Consider the following 18,894-nt stretch of genomic DNA (forward strand, 5'->3'; position numbering starts at 1 on the left):
ATGTAAAAAAAAAAAATCTCAAATTACGCCTCTTGCACATGGCTTTTTAACTACATAATAATATAAATATTGTATTTTCCACCACTTACCATATTTGTAATGCTACTTAACTTAAAACATCATTACTGTGTTGTTTAATAAATGATTTTAGTCTTGTTTTTGCATGACAGAAAGACTAACAAGACTTAATTTTTGTTATTTTCATCATTTTCTGCAAATAAATGATTTAAGTTACAGCACTTCATGTATGAAATCGGAAGGTTTTTTTTGTAATGAACAAAAACATTATCTTAGCTTCAAGCAATTCTATAAAAAGCCAAACCAACGGTCTTTATTTTTTAAAGAGCTGTATTAAATATTCTGTTACATCACAGGTACTGGAACAGCGCACCGAGTCCAACCAAAGAGCAGCTGTGCGCACAAAATCACGCCCTAAAATAACAACCAATAGGAGATGAGAGTGCATGTTATCCGACCAATCAGAAGTCTGGATACTGCTATGTCGTTTTATCCAACCTGCAGGGTTTTAGGCTAGACCTGCTAAAATTTGCTCCGGTGGAAAACCTTCTTTTTTCACCCGTTTGTAGTGATGACACAGTGGATGTACGTCGTTGATGCTGCTCTCTCCATGTCCTCTTTTTTCTTTAACTAGCGGAAGGTAAGAAATAAAACGGCGTCAATTTATCTTTAGGAGCAGAACCCATAACCTGCGATGATGTGTCAGGGAAGCTAGCGGTGTTAGCATTAGCATTAGGCTACATTACGTTTAGGTTTTCGGACCAAAAAAGATTTTTATATCTCACAGTTTGCTTCACCACGAAGAGGTTAGGATACGTAATTAGCACAGTATAAGTACATTATTTTAGATGTAATGATATTCTTCTAATATTCTTTTTATGAGCCGCTAGTTTGTGTTAACATTAATGTTAATTTTAGCTTCTGGACAAGGTGCAAATGAACTTAGATACAACAGTTTTATACAAATGGTTCAACATGAGCTTATTTTAAACTTCAGCTCAAATAGATGATAAGTGGTGTGCAGCACGCTGACACGGAAACTTCAGCTCATACTATGTGGTAATGAGCCTCTTACATAACCAGTAATCATATTGCCAAGTCAACAATAATCTGAAGTCTTTAACAGTGGGGACTATATTTATGTTTCATAAACGTACGTTCATAATTTCATTTTGATCCTGTTTTTTGGATTCATGGTCTCATCTATATAAATATTTAGCGGAATAATTAAAGTTATGCGTAAAAGTTGTCCAGGGATAGTGGGATGTGATCTAGTAGACCTAGTTTTACTGATATATGTAGTGCGTTTATTTCTGAATAGTAAAGCTTGTTATTTGGCAACAACATGACTAGATATTTGAGCATTTACTTCAGGAAACATATGCATTTGGATCAAAAATTTGGATTTTCAATGTTGACTACATTTTTGGTTGACTGAAATGTTGGTCAAGTCTTGTCTGTAAGTGTAAGTGGTAACTTACAGGCAATGTTCAATCCAAACACAACCAGTGTTTATTATATTAACATATTAAAAAGCTCCATGTGTGGACTTAAAATGTGCAATTTTTTTTTTTTTTTTTTTTTACCAATCAATATAAGTCTTGTTTGGTTTTAGTTTTAAATTGAAATAAATGATCTTATTCCATCAAGAAAAGTGCTTCATAACCAGCTTTTTCCCATCAGAGTATAATAATAACCCTGCAGTAATGCCATCAACTCAGCTGAAGTCTGGCTCTAATTAGGCCAGACTTAGTCTGACCTTTGCACTTACTGTCATGGATTTCTCTGAATCCTGCACTGAAAACTTAACTCCTATGTTTTGATCCATCTGACAGAGTCTTGTCTTTATATTTGTTGTTAATTAGATAGATAGATAGATAGATAGATGCAGTACTGTGCAAAAGTTTTATGCAGCCTTTAGCTGTGTTGTTTTGCAGCATTGAAATTAGGGATGCACCGATACGAGTATCGGGCATCAGCTCCGATACGCAGTGTGTGTACTCGTATTCGTACTCGTAAAAGTAATCCGATACAAATGCACCGATACCACTTACAGCCATGTGACATTCACAGTTCAGTGCAGCAGGTACGAGGAGGTGGAATAATGTGTGGGGAGTGTGAAGTAGGGCTGCTCGATTATAGAAAAAAAATAATCACAGTTATTTTAGCAATAATTGAAATCACGATTATTAAAAACAATTATTTGTTAACCTTAGGTGTTTATTTTTTTCTTGCAAAACAATGTAAAATATACTCTTTAAACATAAATAAAGCTTTTAACCACTAAAACAAAGTATGTTCACTTTTGTACAAAACAAAATCTTTGAATGCAAATAAGTGTACTGTAAATTCAAGTATGTTTCCTTTTGTAAACAAATAGTGCACTGTAATTAAACTGCTATAGACTTGCCATAGAACTGTAGCAATTAAATAAAACCCAAAAAAAACACGTAAAGTGCAAATTATAAATTCAAGTATGTTCAATGTAGTATGAAACATAGTAAATTCAGTGGTGTGCCGTGAGGTTTCAGTTAAGGCCTTCTGTATACATCAGCCATCTAGAATACGCACGTCAGTGTTATATGGGTTCGGGTTAGGTTAATACGGGAGTTGCAGCGTAAAGAGATTCGGAGACTGAAGACTGCATTGCGGACGAAGTTGTAGACGGAGTTGTTTTTGTGTGTTTTAGTTTTTCATCAGATTATCATAAAGGTGGCGGTGGTTAAACTTTAGATGGTTACAAAGGTTTGTTGTGTTAGTGGTCGGTGCGGACACAACTACGAAACACTTTTTGCACGTGATGTGTTTTTGCTCTTCATCTTCTTCATCAAACCCAAAGTGATTCCATACAATTGAATTTGACTTGCCTTTTTTGTTTACCAAGCACTTCTGCTGTGATTCTCCTGCCATTTTTCCAGACCGCTAGGTACAACTTTCCTCTTGGGGTGGACCTGCCGGCTAGCTGGCAGCAGTAGCTTAGAGGGGGGCGGGGCTGAGCAGCTCATGGTAGCTTGCGTGCGCGTGAATTAAAACAACTCAAAATGAATAATCGTTTTTTCTCGATTACATAATTTTTGTAATCGGTGCGTGTAATAATCGAAATCGTAATTGAATTTCGATTAATCGCACAGCCCTAGTGTGAAGAGTGTGGAGATTTTTCAAAATAAATGATGGTGATTAAAGTAACGCTGACTGCAAGTAATGTTAAAGACACAGACAGATATGGACACAGCGTTCTGTCTGTCCTCTGCGTACATTCCATCCATTTTCCAGGTGCTGGCGGATGCGTACCCAGACAGAGAATACCACTGGGAATATGGAGCGGTGTGGACCACCGCCAGCAGAAGTGAAAACGAAACTTATCACTCATTTCTCTTTTCTCTACCTGCTGAAGCTAAGCTTTTAACCCTTACCAGTGAAAACGCTGCAACATTAGTATCACATTAGTGTCGACTCTGTCGTCTCCATGTTTGTTATTACTGACTTTCTTCTTTTTCTCAAAAAAACTTTACTCTTCTTCGTGGTATTTGTCCAGAATGGTTAATTCAGAGCGGCCCCCCCCGGTGGATTAATTGAGAAACACTCATTCCAACACATTAAATGTCAGTAGCAGCACTTTGTTCCAGTCAGACTAATGACAACGACAATAAAGCACATTTACAAAAGGAACTAAGAACTGGAATGGGATTATTAAGTACTCGTATCAGTACTCGGTATCGGCTAGTACTCAAATGTAAGTAAAAAACTGGAAAAAAGTGGTATAGGTGCATCCCTAATTGAAATGAACATGTATATTTATTTCCCAGTCTCTTTTCTTCAGATCCAACAAGAAAATAAAGGAAATATGTGCACAGCCTTAAGACACACAAAAAATGACTTTACTGTAGTGTGTACAGCAATAAAAACAAATATTTCAGAGAAAAAAGAAGCTTCTGTAAACCAAAGTGGTCGTATTTACTGTGACCTTCCTTTTACATTTAACATGTCTTTAATCCTTTTGTTCACTTTCTGATTTTTTTTTTTATTCCAGGTTTCATTCAACACATGCCAGATGTTTCTAATGGTTTTTGCTGCTTCTTGTCATGGGGTCAGGGGTCACACTAAATACTGACTTTAACTTTTAGAGCCCATTTAGTTCCATTTTTTTGTGTGTCTTTTAAGGCTGTGTACATATTTCCTGTATTTTCTTGTTGTATCTGAAGAAACAAGACTTGAGAAATAAATATACATGTTCATTTCAATGCTGCAAAAACAACAAATTTAAAGGCTGCTGAAAACTTCTGTACAGTACTATAGATAGATAGATAGATAGAGTTATTGTCTGCTCCAAGTAAAAACAGAAGTTTCTTTTTTGTCACGACTGTCAGACAGAATTGATTTAAAAAACACACTATAACAGATAAAAACAGGTAAAGCAGATAATGAAACTAAAAACACAGTGCCGTCTGTTTTGTATTGTTAAGAATAGCTAATGTAGAGGGGGTCAAACAAGTGTTTTTCCTAATTGCTTCATCTTCTTCTTCAGGTTCCCTCTACAATTATGGAGTTTTAGACACCTAAGTGCAGATTTTGGGGGGAGGGGCTCCTTTCCCCTCAAGTTTGGTGGTTGGACTGCTGGATGAGAAGGTCAGCGGTTGGAGAGTTGTTGATATTTTTGCCTTTTGTAAACTATTGAAGAATATATAAAGGAGTAAAACAAACTTATTTTTGCTAACACTTAAATGTACTTTGTATAAAGCACAAAAGAGGTTTTGTATTTATTGAATTCTTGATGCCATTGTATCCTACAAGCACCTTAGGTTGTGTTCAGTTTCTGGTCGACATGGTGGACTAAAACAAGTCACCGAAAGGACCTGGGGTTGCTAGGGTGCGGTGGAACCTCAACACAAGCACAATTCTAGCACCCCACAACCATCTCGGCCTTTTGTGAATACTTTTTTTTTTTTAAATTATTTTCTACTTTCTTCTCAGAGAGCAGCTCTGTTATAATATGAGAGGTTAGAGTTTTCAGTTTGTTACCTCATTGTATTTTTGAAGGTTTTTTTTGGCAATTTTGGGTAGTGGGCAATCAGAAGGACTGTAATACACAGTGTGAAGAGTGAGTAGCGTCCAGGATGAGTCTGGCACAGCCGAACTGCACCACCAAATGCCGCTCGGAGCAGCATGCGGGCGAAGTGGTGGCGGCGCTGACGGGCGGCTCCGAGGGGCAGCTCCGGGCGTTCCTGACGGCGCACTGCCACAACGCGGCCACGCTGCGGGACGCCTTCGGCCGCTCGGCGCTGCACATGGCGGCCTCTGTGGGAAAGAAGGCCCTGATGGAGTGGCTGCTGGAGAGTAAAGGCGCCGAAGCCACGGTGAAGGATAAGGAATCCGGTTGGACCGCTCTGCATCGCAGCGCCTTCTACGGACAGATCCACTGCCTCATATCATTGGTCAAGGTAGGGGGTCATGGTCAAAAGATACACAGCAGCACATACATATTCTTAAAAAAAAAAAAAAAAAGAATTAGATCCAGATTATTACCCTGGCTCGGTTTGTTTCTTTGCTTGTTTGTTTAACACTTTAGCTGCAAAACTACTGGTTGAATTCATACCAAACTGGGTTTATAGACTGCCAGTGACCCAGAATAGATCTCATTACATTTTGGGAAAAGTAGGTAGTAGTGTAGTAGTAGTGTTTTATAGACATACATACTGTTTCATAGATATACATAATGCTTTCATGGGCAATGCATACTGTTATTATTGTTAATATTGTTCATAGATATACTGTCACATACTGTTAATACTGTAAATTTGTCTATTGATATTGTCCATTTTATTTTTTATTCTACTTAGAGCTGTTCTTATGTTACTTGTAAAATTGCAGAATTTATGTTCTATTTCATTGTCTTAGTTTCAGTTTTGTAATTTTATATTCACTCAATTCAGTACTGATGTTATTGTGAATATTGCTGCACTGACTGGAGTAGCACAATGACAGTAAAGGCTATTCTATTCTATTCTATTCGATTCAATTCGATTCTGTTCGATTCTGTTCGATTCTGTTCTATTTTCAGTTCTATTCTATTCTGTTGTTCTATTCTTTTCTATTTTCAGTTCTGTTCTATTCTGTGCTTTTCTATTTTCAGTTCTGTTCTATTCTGTGCTTTTCTATTCTGTGCTTTTCTATTCTAGTCTTTTCTATTCTATTGTATTCTGTTCTGTTCTATTTTGTTCTTTTCTGTTCTCTTCTCTTCTCTTCTCTTCTCTTCTCTTCTCTTCTCTTCTCTTCTCTTCTAAATTCTGGTGTGTTTTGTTTCAGCATGGATGCCTCCTGTCGACCCAGGACAAGGAGGGTCTCTCTGTTCTGGACTTAACGATGAAGGATCGACCGGCGCATGTCATCTTTAAAAATACCGGTACGATCCTGATGATTTGACAATAAATGACAAATACCTCCTAAAAATTTTTGGTGCTGCAGCAAAAAAAAAAGTCACTCGAAAATGGCTTCAACTTGAGCCACCGACGCTAGAGGACTGGATAAAAATAGTAGATGAAATTCACAAAATGGAGAGATTAACATTTATGCTGAGGCTGCAGGCTGAACTTTATATGAGAAGGTGGAACAAGTGGATTAGTTTCTTTAAAGACAATTAATGTGTGGTTTGTCTCATAATCCTGAGAGTGTGTGTGAACTGCTGCTCAAATTTGATTATGTAATTTAATTTCTACTTCATAACTGTAGCCATTATTATTTTTGCTTTTGGATGGAAACTAGTGTCTATTGCCGAATGTTATTTGTTATGTGTTGTGTTATGGTTTGTATTACAAAATGTTAAAATAACCAATAAAATTAAGTGTCAAAAAAAAAATACCGGTACAGACGAAACCAGCTCAGTGTTTTTCTGCTCCTGACTCTAGGTTTTGTCATTAGTCTCAGTGTTTACGAGCGTCACGTCCACACATGTGCAGTATAACTCTGTGCGTTTGTCTCTGTAGCCGTTGTGATCTGATGTTGTGGCTGTGCTTGTAATTGCTCTCCATCCCTCATTACAGACCCGACTGAAGTATACACATGGGGAAACAATACTAATTTCAGTCTTGGCCATGGTAATCAGGAGAGCCGGCAGCACCCGGAGCTGGTGGATGTGTTTGCGAGGACCGGGGTTTACATCAAACAGGTACGCTAACAACGCTAACAATGCTTTGTTGTTAACTGGGCTCTCCAGAGACACATGAAGTGTTTTCCAGCAGCCGTTGTGCGTTACAGCATCGGGCTTCCCCTCCTGCAGAACCTTACACACACACGTCTCCTCTACAACAGTAACGACATCAGGCATCAGCCCGGTGCCAACATTAAGAAGCCTGTGACTACGCTAGATAAGGAACAGCAGCAAAACACTCCCTCCCCAGGGCTCTGTATTATACAACGCTAATGTTTTCCTTCATAACAGACACACAATTAACCTTGATAGATAGATAGATAGATAGATAGATAGATAGATAGATAGATAGATAGATAGATAGATAGATAGATAGATGGTAGACTGATTTTAAAAAGTTAACAAAATAAGGAAAAAATACAAAAAATGGACAAACAAGACAAAAAATAAGCTTCAAAATAGGTGAAAAAAAAAAAAACAACAACAAAAAAGACAAGAAAACGGACAAAAATAACAAGTATACAATGAATAAAAAGGATGGATGGATGGAAAAATGGCAGATTGATTAAAAAAGTTAACAAAATTAGGAAAAAAATTACAAAAAATTGACAAACATAAGCATCAAAATGAGTAAAGACAAAAAAGCTTCAAAATTTGTAAAAAAAAATGAGAAATTTATAAAAACTGAACAAAATAGGCAAGAAAATGGACAAAAATAAACTTAAACAAGTATACACTGAATAAAAAGGATAGATAGATGGATAGATGGATGGATAGATGGAAAAAATGGTAGATTAATTAAAAGTTAACAAGGAAAAAAATTACAAAAAATGGACAAACATAAGCATCGAAATGAGTAAAGAAAATAAAAGCTTCAAAATTTGTAAAAAAAAAAAGAGAAAAATTTATAAAAACTGAACAAAATAGGCAAGAAAAGGGACAAAAATAAACTTAAACAAGTATACAATGAATAAAAAGGGTAGATGGATAGATGGATGGATAGATAGATAGATAGATAGATAGATAGATAGATAGATAGATAGATAGATAGATAGATAGATAGATAGACAAGAAAAAAATGGTAGACTGATTTTAAAAAGTTAACAAAATAAGGAAAAAAATACAAAAATGGACAAACAAGACAAAAAAAACCCCTTCAAAATAGGTGAAAAAAAAAAAACAAAAACTGAACAAAATAGGCAAGAAAATGGACAAAAATAACAAGTACACAATGAATAAAAAGGATGGATAGATAGATGGATAGATGGATGGAAAAATGGCAGATTGATTAAAAAAGTTAACAAATTAGGAAAAAAAATTACAAAAAATTGACAAACATAAGCATCAAAATGAGTAGAGACAAAAAAAGCTTCAAAATTTAAAAAAAAAATTAGAAAAATTTATAAAAACTGAACAAAATAGGCAAGAAAATGGACAAAAATAACAAGTATACACTGAATAAAAATGATAGATAGATAGATAGATAGATAGATAGATAGATAGATAGATAGATGGAAAAAATGGTAGATAGATGGAGGGAAAAATGGTAGATAGATGGAGGGAAAAATGGTAGAATAATTAAAAAACTTAATAAAATAAGGAAAAAAAATTTACAAAAAATGGACAAACATAAGCGTTGAAATGAGTAAAGACAAAAAATAAGCTTCAATATTTATGAAAAATTGATAAAAACTGAACAAAATAAGCAAGAACTCGGACAAAAATAAACTAAAACAAGTATGCAATGGATTGTAGCCCTAATCTGAAAATACAACTGCTCTGGAAAAATGGGCGAACTGACTCATTCACAGCATATTTTCTAACCTTTTCGTTAGTCAAAATAAGAGAAAAAGTTCATTTTAGGCTTAGGGTTTAAAGGGTTAAATGGAATCAAATCTGGAAATTTTAGAGTTTGTATTCTTAAAAAAGTTCATTTGTATGGTCTCTGTAGCCTGCATTATTGATCAGTCTAACGGCCTTTTTCTGCGTTTTATATATTGTTTGTGGACAGTGTGGAAAGTTTATTTTGTTACAGATGAAACACACTTGTCGGCATTGTCGGATGAGTCAAATTATACCATGTGAATAAATCAGTCATGATTCAGTAAAAACAGTTGTAGTAAACATAGGTTTTACTCATATTTTTGACTGGATTGGCCAGTGAGTGTGTTAGGGACGAAGCGGTCCGTAACCTCATTTGACTGAGTCGAACAGTGGCCACAGTGTGTGTATAAGGTACTGACTGATGGCTCTGTCTTCTCCTGTGTAATATTAATTTGTGACTTTGCCGAAGCAGCCCGGTCATAGTGAAATCACCTGACTACTATTTCATGCATTTGTTATGTGGATGCTGTTAGTGTGATTAATCTAGTTACCCCCCCCATGGGTGAGCGTACACACCAGGTGGTAATCAGAGTAGATTAAGTACAGCAGAACGCCACGGCTCGTAAAATGTCACTTTGACTTATTGTTAACGCTTCACGGGTAAGTGATTACTGGGCTTTATGATGTTATATAATAGCTATTTACACACAAAAACCAAAAAGTATGTTTTTTTTTTTCTAACCTGCGCAACTTGTCCTGCTTGGGAAATTCATAAAGCTTCGTGGGGGTCAGATGGATTCAGTTTCGTGACCACACAATGACCCAGTCTCAGTGCATGTAGTCTTTGTCTTCGTAGCCCAGTCCAGCAGGTGCCAGGGGTTAAATATTAATTCCACAATGACATGTTTTTAATTAAGTGAACTAAACCGGTGCGTACGCGTGTGTGTGAAAGTCCACATCAATGCGATACTTCGGGAAACATCCCTCCGTTCTATTGAAGTCTAGAGGGGAGCGATGTATTAGTAATGATGTTTGCTTTTCCACTTGTTCCCTGGCCTTTTATTGGCACAGTGTTTTACTACCACTACAAGAGGGCTTGGCCGGAGCACATGGAAAGAGATGCATCACATGGTGTGATACAAGGTCAAAATTAGAATGACAAGAGCCTTAATTAGCGCAAAGTTTCTTCAGTCAGCTGTATTTTCTTCTCCTTTAATATTTAGCATTAACCCATAAAGACCCAAACGTCCATCACCGACCAAAACCATCAACTGATATAACCTGTTTAATACCTGTTCATCCACTAATCCTGTCAATACATGGAAATAATTGGTGTAATGTGCAGTTTATCATCCTTTCATGGTCATCAGATATGACCCATTTGGACATTCAGAGGCTCCGTAGTTACCATGGAAACACCATCATCTTCTACAACATTGATTCACCAGTAAAACCCATGGAGTTGGATCAATGACAGTGGATGGAGACACTGGGTTTATGTTCAGTTAATGATATATTTTAATGAAAAACTTTTTTTCTTCTGTTTTCTCTGTTCTGATATAAAAACAGTTGAATTTGAAGGCTTTGGGGTCTTTGGGGTGCCTCAGGGTTCTATTCTGGATCCTGTATTCTTTGTATATGCTGCTCCTGGGTTCCATTTTAAGAAAGTAAATAATAAAGCCTCTGTGCTGGTCCTATTGGACTATCTGGAGGATGTTCATACGTCATCTTCTACAACACTGATTCACCAGTAAAACCCATGGAGTTGGATAAATGACAGTGGATGGACACACTGGGTTCATGTTCAGTTAATGATATATTTTACCAAAAAACTCACTTTTTCCTTCAGTTTTTACTGTTCTGATATAACTAGTGCGTTGACCTGTGGGGAACCATGGGTTCTAGATCCTCTGATCCAGTTCATTCCTTTACTTTCTTTCTTGGTTAATTCCACTGGCATTTTCAGTTGAATAACCTCTCAGATGGTATGTCTGTTTCTGCACAGGAAATTTGACACCATGGCAACGTGGCCCTATTGTTTATCTGTTGCTAGGTAACCCACTTCAATGTTGAATCTATGATTCTGGGCATAGCAACATGATTGTAAGGCTATTAAAATATAAAATTACCAATATCTTCTAAAATTTTAGGCCTATCAATTTGCCGTTTTCACTAGTCTTTTCCTTGACCAAAAATATATAGGTATGCCAAACTGCAGCAGTTGGCTCTTTCCGGATTTTGTGTGATGCCTGAGACACACAAACAGAGTCCACTTCCCTGTTATTATATAGATAACAGTTGAATTTGAAGGCTTTGGGGTGCCTCAGGGTTCTATTCTGGATCCTGTTTTCTTTGTATATGCTGCTCCTGGGTTCCATTTTTAGAAATTAAACAATAAAGCCTCTGTGCAGGTCCTATTGGACTATCTGCAGGATGTCATATGTCATCTTCTACAACATTGATTCACCAGTAAAACCCATGAAGTTGGATTAATGACAGTGGATGGACACACTGGGTTTATGTTCAGTTAATGATATATTTTGTTGAGAAAAGTCACTATTTCCTCAGTTTTCTCTCTTTTTGATATAATAACCCTCAACTTTAAGCTGAGTTTTTAATGAACATCTACATGATCAGTAAATTAAATGTAGGAAAATACCTGATTTATTGTGATAAAATACAAAAGACAGAGGATAATATTATGATAAATGGTGATAAATCACTTAAGAAAGGTTAGATATAGAGAATATTTCATTTGGGAACTGACACAAAAGTAGTGCTGGGTCTTTATGGGTTAACGTCTTCTCATCTGTTTTCATTAGAGCTGTAATTGCATTTCATTTGTCAGCTGTCATGTACACAAAAACAGTTTGTTTGTTTTTTTTTTTTTCTAGGAATGAGATTTACAACCAGTTGTATGGGCGATGACAGACAAGGAACAAAACACTGACATATGACATGAAGTTTACTGAAACAGCACTAAATTATCAGTCCTCTAGCCTTAGTATATTAGATTTGAATCCTTCAAATGTCTTTAGCCAAAGGCAGCTGATAAATGATCTGATGTTGACTGTTTTTTGTCACTGTAGGTGGTCCTGTGCAAGTTCCACTCTGTGTTCCTGTCTCAGAAAGGCCAAGTGTTCACCTGTGGACATGGACAAGGAGGTCGACTGGGCCACGGAGATGAGCAGACATATCTGGTAGGGTTTTAACAAATACACGTGCATATTTTCTACAACACAGCTGTCTTACACCAGGCTGTCTTTGAGATGGTGATAGGACTAAATGCGTTGTTAAAATTCAAGGATTTACAGCCTTTCTGTCATTTATTTTTAATGCCGTACAGACAGGTTGTCTCTTCTTTGACCCTTGCCACAGAAAACTATTTGTCACAGTGGATCAGTGTGTTTGGTTTTCCTGAAACACTTTATAAATGCTGTATGTGGTATATTAGCTCAAAAATGTCAATGCAGTATTCATCACCTGGGCACCTTGTTTTTAATCTTATCTTATATATTTTATTACCTTCTAAATATCCTTTTGTATGTTGTATTCTGCAGTTTATTTCTGTTGTGTTTTTCAGTATTATTTTGTATTTTTGAATATTGCTGGTACTTCTAAACATCTAATTTTCAGTATAATTTTGTGATAATTTTTATATAGTCTTTCTTTTTCCACTTTAAGAATCTGCTGCTAAATCACAATCTGAATACTTTATTAATCCCCAGGGGGAAATGATTGAAAACAGAAACAGAACAGAGCTGTGACATTTCATTGTTCCTGTAACAGTGACAATAAAGGGGTGAGGTCAAGGGTGTCACAGATGGATAGCCCACTACTTTTGGATTCATAACTTTTGAACCAGACAAGTTTCAGACAAATATTCCACATAATTGTAAAGCTCTAAATGCCATCTTAATAATACTCAAAAGGGCAAAATTTAGTTTCAAATATTTTTAATGAAAAATATCAAAAACTACTGCGTCACGGATGGACAAAAAATTTATGTCTGTTTTTTACAAGAATTACAAAGTTCTCAAAAGTGAAGTTCCTCTGACATTTTCGTCCTAAACTGTATTCAGTGTATACCTTAAACCCTCTATTTTACAACCTAATAATTGGTTAGAGGAAAACAATATTTGATCATGCATAAATGTCAAGAATTTTGAAAAATGGCAGCGTCATGGATGCACATAAAGTAAATATCAAATTAAGCATGTTTTATTTCAATTATCAATATCATATACATTTTTTTTTACAGTATTTACAACATAGAAATATTAAGATTGTATTCAAATGTATTTTGTATAGATATATGCATTTATTAATTTTGAACACTGTTTAGAATATGACATAAATTATATAATAGTCAAATATCATTGTATTTGGAATAAATGTAGTTTATTTATGAGAGTTTATAAAATGAGCCCAGAATGACGGCACAAAACTGTGTCACTTTCCAAACATTCACACTCAGAAAACTCCTCAATTTTTTTTTTTTCACTAATTTTTTTTCTCATTTCAAAATGCATTTTCCTGAAAATATAAGTAATTACCTACCCAAAAATATAAGTTTGGCGTAGATTGTTGTTCCGTAATTTCCGGTCTATAAGCCACTACTTTTTTCCACACACTGTGAACCCGCGGCTCTAAAATGATGCGGCTAATTTATGTTTTCTGTGCTAACGATCAATCTGGCTTATGAAGAAGGAAATAGAGCTGCTGCACGTAAGCTTGGCATCAATGAATCGATGGTGAGACGTTGGAGACAGGGTGGGTGCGGTTTATAGTCCAGAAAGTATGGTAATTAAATTTTTTTGACCAGATGTTAACCTTCCCTTGACTTCGCCCAAAGATCTAATCTGTTCTTTTCTGTTCTATTCTATAATAAAGCGTAACTGCTGGGGAACAGCATGCCTGTCTATCCAGTATGTACATTCTATTCTTGCTTTGGAAGCCATTTGACACTTTTTATAACTAATAATATTCTTATTATGTATCACAACATCAGAGCTAAATTTACATGTTATATTGTATGTAGACGCTGCACAGGTTCAGATATAGATTCAGTTGTCTGACCAAACAGCAGCACATTAACAGAGCAGAGCAGGAAACCTCTGTGGTGGTGGCGTTTTTGTGACAAACAGCTCCATGCCTGACACAAAATGAATAAATGATCCTATAAATAATAAAGGTCATATTAGATTACTGTGACCGGACCATCGGAGGCAGTGGGAATCCTCTACATGTCACCGTAGCCGTAACCTTTCACCGTCGAACACAGATCCTCATTTGGTCCAGTTTTTGGTGACCCCTGTCGTCTTCGCTCTCCTCAGGTTCCTCGGATGGTGGAGGGTCTGATGTCTCATCACTGCTCTCGGGTGGCGGCGGCTAAAGACCACACGGTGGTGCTGACTGAGGAAGGCTACGTTTACACCTTTGGCCTTAACACCTTCCACCAACTGGGTCTGACTCCTCCTCCTGCCTCTGCACATGTCCCTAAACAGGTAAGTGAGAGTGCAGTCAGTGAGTCCATTTATATGACTAGAAAAATCTGATAAATGTTATAATCAGATGCAGGGTTCCCACAGGGTCTTTAAAAGTCTTGAATTTACAAATCTGCATTTAGTACTTTAAAAAAGTCTTTAAAAGGTATTAAATTTGATATGGTAGGTCTTCAGTTATGTTTCCATTAACTTGTTCTCTGTATTGTGTTTAAATGTGTCTGTTAAATGTCCAAACTGCAAAGAAAGTTAGTCGACTCAGTTCCACCCGTTCCAACCCGAAAATTTATATTGAAATTAGGAACCAATTATTGCTAACTTTGCAGCTCCTGATGAGAAATGACTTGGAATGGTGGGAATCAAGGCCTTGGAGTAAATAAATACATTTTCCTAAATTCTATGTGTCACAAATTTTTGCCACTATGGCCGTGAAATAGGCATTAAATTCTGTTTTAAGTAGTCTTAAAAAAACTCTTAAAAAGTCTTAAATTTAACTTGTTTAAACCTGTAGGAACCCTGCAGATAGTTGTAATAATCAGATCTGACACATTTACATGCACTTCAGAAATACAATAATCGGAAAACCCTGGTTTAGACACGGAGAGAGATTCTGATAATTCTGAATGATCATGTATTAATTTCTGTTCCATTCGCTCGTACAGAACTGGATCAAAGGGCTTTTATTTACTCTGCACCTTATGATGAAATCAGCTGCAGGGAGACTGGAAACTGAGTTAATTTCATTGAGTGTTTTTCACTCCAAATTGAGGCCATTTATTGTCAAATGTTTGTTATTCGTGTTTTATCGATGTAATTATGTAACTGTTTTGTTTCTTGGCCAGGACTCGTGGTTAAATAAAGGTTAATAAAATAAAACAAATAAGTTATTATTGTCGAGTCAAATGTATTTAATAGAAAATGGTGACTGGATTATTGGTGATCCGGTGGGAAGGGAGAGTTAAATATAGTGTTCAGATATTCTTTGTATATTATATTTATATTTTTTACAAATCTGCTCTGCGTGTAGGTGTTCTCCAAGATGCTGAAAGGCAGGACGGTGATCGGAGTGGCTGCAGGACGGTTCCACACGGTGCTGTGGACCAGGGAGGCTGTCTATACCATGGGCCTTAACGGAGGGCAGCTGGGTGGGTAGCACCAAAAAGAAACAAAACAAAGAAACATCCAACTGTGTTTAGATAGTTTATCTTACTGCTAAGTAATCATGTATGTGTTTTGTAGCGAGGGAAAAGCTTTCTGAAAGTGTAAGTGTTGAGGCCGGTATACGAGCTGAGTTTATGACATCACGCATTTTACAACCGTTATGGTGATGATAAAACCTTTATTTTTATGATACTTTTCAAAGCGTGTTATAATGCACTTAACATAAAAACACAATAAAATAATGAACAGTAAAATCTATGAAAAATACAACCCTCCAGTGTGAAACCTTTACATGTACAATGTGGAAACTGTTAGAATGAATATAGAATAAATGAATAGAAACTGTTTTTGCACTGAAATGAACTTTTATCGGACAAGCAGAGTCTGGTTCGTTCATAGAAATGGATAGTATCCACTTTTCCAGAGATTCTGGGAGGTTGATAGAAGCTTTTAATGAGGTTATTTTAACCCTATAAGGACTACCATTAAAACAGGCTGAGATGTCTTTACGTTTTTGCAATAAAAGTCCTAAAAAAATTTTTTTGCCAATTCTTTTGCACCTTTCATCAGGAAGAACTTGACTTTCAATATCTGGCCATTAATTATCATTATCATATATACTAATTGCTTAAAACAGTGTGTTATAGTGAAAAAGACAACAAAAAAACCCACTTGTTTTTATCATATTATGAAAAACTGAAAATATGTACAATGAAACTGAAGAGATTATAAAAAGAAACATTCAACTATTTTCCATGTGCCCAAACATTTTAGTCTAGATCATTCTGTGTCCATGTTCCAGCTTCTTAGTTTTAGTTCTTCATAGTCCTTTTTAGCCTGTGCCTAGTCTATCATTGAATTATACAAACCAGATAAAAAAAGGGAAAAAATGCTAAAGAAACCAGCGATGCTTGACAAAAACATACCAAAACACACTGGTACAACACTCCAAAACAGTACTATCACTATTTTATACAATTATTCGGAAAAATTCACCGCTAAAACGTTGCTAAAAGTTATAAAAATCCTCCATCTCTCTCTCACCAACTGCACTCTGCTGCTCTATACTCCGCCCACTTCCACCCCTCAGCCCCCTCAATGCAGGCCTCTATCCTAATGTGTCATATAGCAAACGAAACCGTGAAATCTCAGTTTTTAGATGGCGTTTGGATTTTGTTAATAATCCAAATGGTTCAGGAGTTACAGTAATTTGAATGAGGGTTAATGGAAAACATATCAGATCCAAATTATATCATTTATTGGGACTTGCGTCATGACAGGAGGAGATCTATTAAAACATTCAGATAAATGTGAGTGAAACTGACAGAATGCAGAGTATGGATCATATAAAGTGTACAAACCGCTTGATGTGAACCCTGTCCTGTCCTGTCTGGATGTTCAGGTTACCTACTGGACCCCAACGGAGAGAAGTGTGTGACGGCTCCAAGGCAGGTTTCAGCCCTTCACCACAAGGAAGCGTCCATCGCCATGGCAGCAGCCAGTGATGGAGCGACGGTGGTTGTGACTGAAAAGGGAGACGTCTACCTGTTGGCAGAATACCAGTGCAAAAAAATGGCTTCTAGGTAATTCAATTTATTCAACTACAGCAGGGGTGTCAAAGTGTTTTTATTGCATGGGCCATATACCGCACAATTTGATCTCAAGTGGGCTGGACCAGTAAAAGAATATTAATATAACATATAAATAATGACAACTCTAACAGGGTTTCTGCGGTTCATTAAAAAGCATTAAAAGTCATTGAATAGATTTTGTGAAAATTAAGGCCTTAACCCTTAAGGGTCTGAGCCTATTTTGGCCGTTTTTGAGTACTTTTGATTTTGCCTTTATATACTATATAAAGAAATGTTTACTATACCCATATTTGGTATTGTTTTTTTCAGCACAACTTTATCTATCTCATCTGCCTATTATTTTTTCACTTTAACCCACTATATCAGCACAAAACGCCAAAAAACAGACAAAAAATATAAAATCCGATTTGAAAATTCATATAATTTATTGCATAAATAACACAAAGATGCTTAACGAACCTGTTCAAAGTGAATATTGGTTCCAAATATTAGGTATATAAAATCAAAATTATAATAAATTAAAACTATACTCAAATATTTGACATAAAAGTATATCTTTACATAGGCATTTTCTCTGGTTTTCTTCCCCAAAAGACGGTGAAAAGATAGAGGACAGTTTGAATTTCCACAAGTTTTTTTTTTTTTTTTTTAAATCAGCAATATACAGTAAAATGAAAGAGACAGTCATGTTTGGAATCAGGCCCAAAATATGAGTAATAACTGTCCCACTGTGAATGTGGAGATACTGCAGCTTTTTAGTTTTGGTGCAAAAATATTACATTAAATTATGAAAATATTTAAATTTACAAACTATCCTTTCACAAAAAAGATGTGAATAACCAGGAAAAAATTAAATTTCTTAAGAGAAAGTGCAATTTGAACAATATTATGCCTCAAATTATCATTTGTACATGTGTGTTACACACAGTGTTACACAAACATTTGGTAACAGGCAGAATATTGTTGACATTTTGAAGTTTGGAACTAAAATAAGAATCATTTCTACGATATTGTGTCTCAACTTATTATTAACACAACTTACAGATCGGATCTACAAATGCACAGAACATTTAGTAACAACCAGAATATCGTTAAAATTGTACTTAATTTTCAGGTTATTTACATTTTATTGTACAAGGGTTATTATGCTATTATTTTACTTGGATCACATTGGGTTGAATGTGGCCCCTGAACTAGCACGAGTTCAGCCATAAATGTGTATCTTTGCTGTAATTTTTGCACTTCATAAAATAATGCTGCGGCCCGGCTTGGAACCTTTGAGGGGCCGGTTTTGGCCCACGGGCCTTATGTTTGACACCGGTCTACTACAGGTTGGACCAGTTCATCATCCACCAACTACTGTCACATACAGGATCATTTGTAGGTTTTATTAGGTGGTTTTATACAGAGCCTGAATGGTGTGGCACCCTTACACCTTACAGAGCCTTTAACACGATCCTCGAAATCACCTGATTTTACATGTTCGGCATACCCGTGTGAAGACTAAAGGCAACAAAACCTGTTCTCTTCGGGTTTGAGGCTCTGGAACATTCTGTCCCAACAAATCACATTCACAGTGCACTAAACACTTAAAATCTCTTTTAACCCATAAAGACCCAAACATCCAGCGTCGACCAAAACCATCTACTGA

General features: G+C 36.1%; 1 protein-coding gene across 2 annotated transcripts in view; it reads left to right on the top strand.

Moving 5' to 3' along the window:
* Window positions 1–510: 510 nt before the first annotated feature.
* ibtk (inhibitor of Bruton agammaglobulinemia tyrosine kinase) overlaps window positions 511–18,894 on the top strand; it is a 59,142-nt gene continuing 40,758 nt past the window's right edge. Inside the window, exons 1-8 of one of the 2 annotated variants that reach the window (XM_030157095.1) lie at window positions 511–658; window positions 4,544–5,456; window positions 6,316–6,418; window positions 7,056–7,180; window positions 12,076–12,186; window positions 14,323–14,493; window positions 15,518–15,635; window positions 17,054–17,234. In XM_030157095.1, the coding sequence (XP_030012955.1) occupies window positions 5,133–5,456; window positions 6,316–6,418; window positions 7,056–7,180; window positions 12,076–12,186; window positions 14,323–14,493; window positions 15,518–15,635; window positions 17,054–17,234 (1,133 nt within the window). In that variant the 5' untranslated portion in view covers window positions 511–658; window positions 4,544–5,132. The remainder of the gene's footprint in view (window positions 659–4,543; window positions 5,457–6,315; window positions 6,419–7,055; window positions 7,181–12,075; window positions 12,187–14,322; window positions 14,494–15,517; window positions 15,636–17,053; window positions 17,235–18,894) is intronic. The other variant, XM_030157096.1, reaches the window with a different exon arrangement.

The sequence above is a fragment of the Sphaeramia orbicularis genome, chromosome 16 (assembly GCF_902148855.1).
Source record: "Sphaeramia orbicularis chromosome 16, fSphaOr1.1, whole genome shotgun sequence".
NCBI lineage: Eukaryota > Metazoa > Chordata > Actinopteri > Kurtiformes > Apogonidae > Sphaeramia > Sphaeramia orbicularis.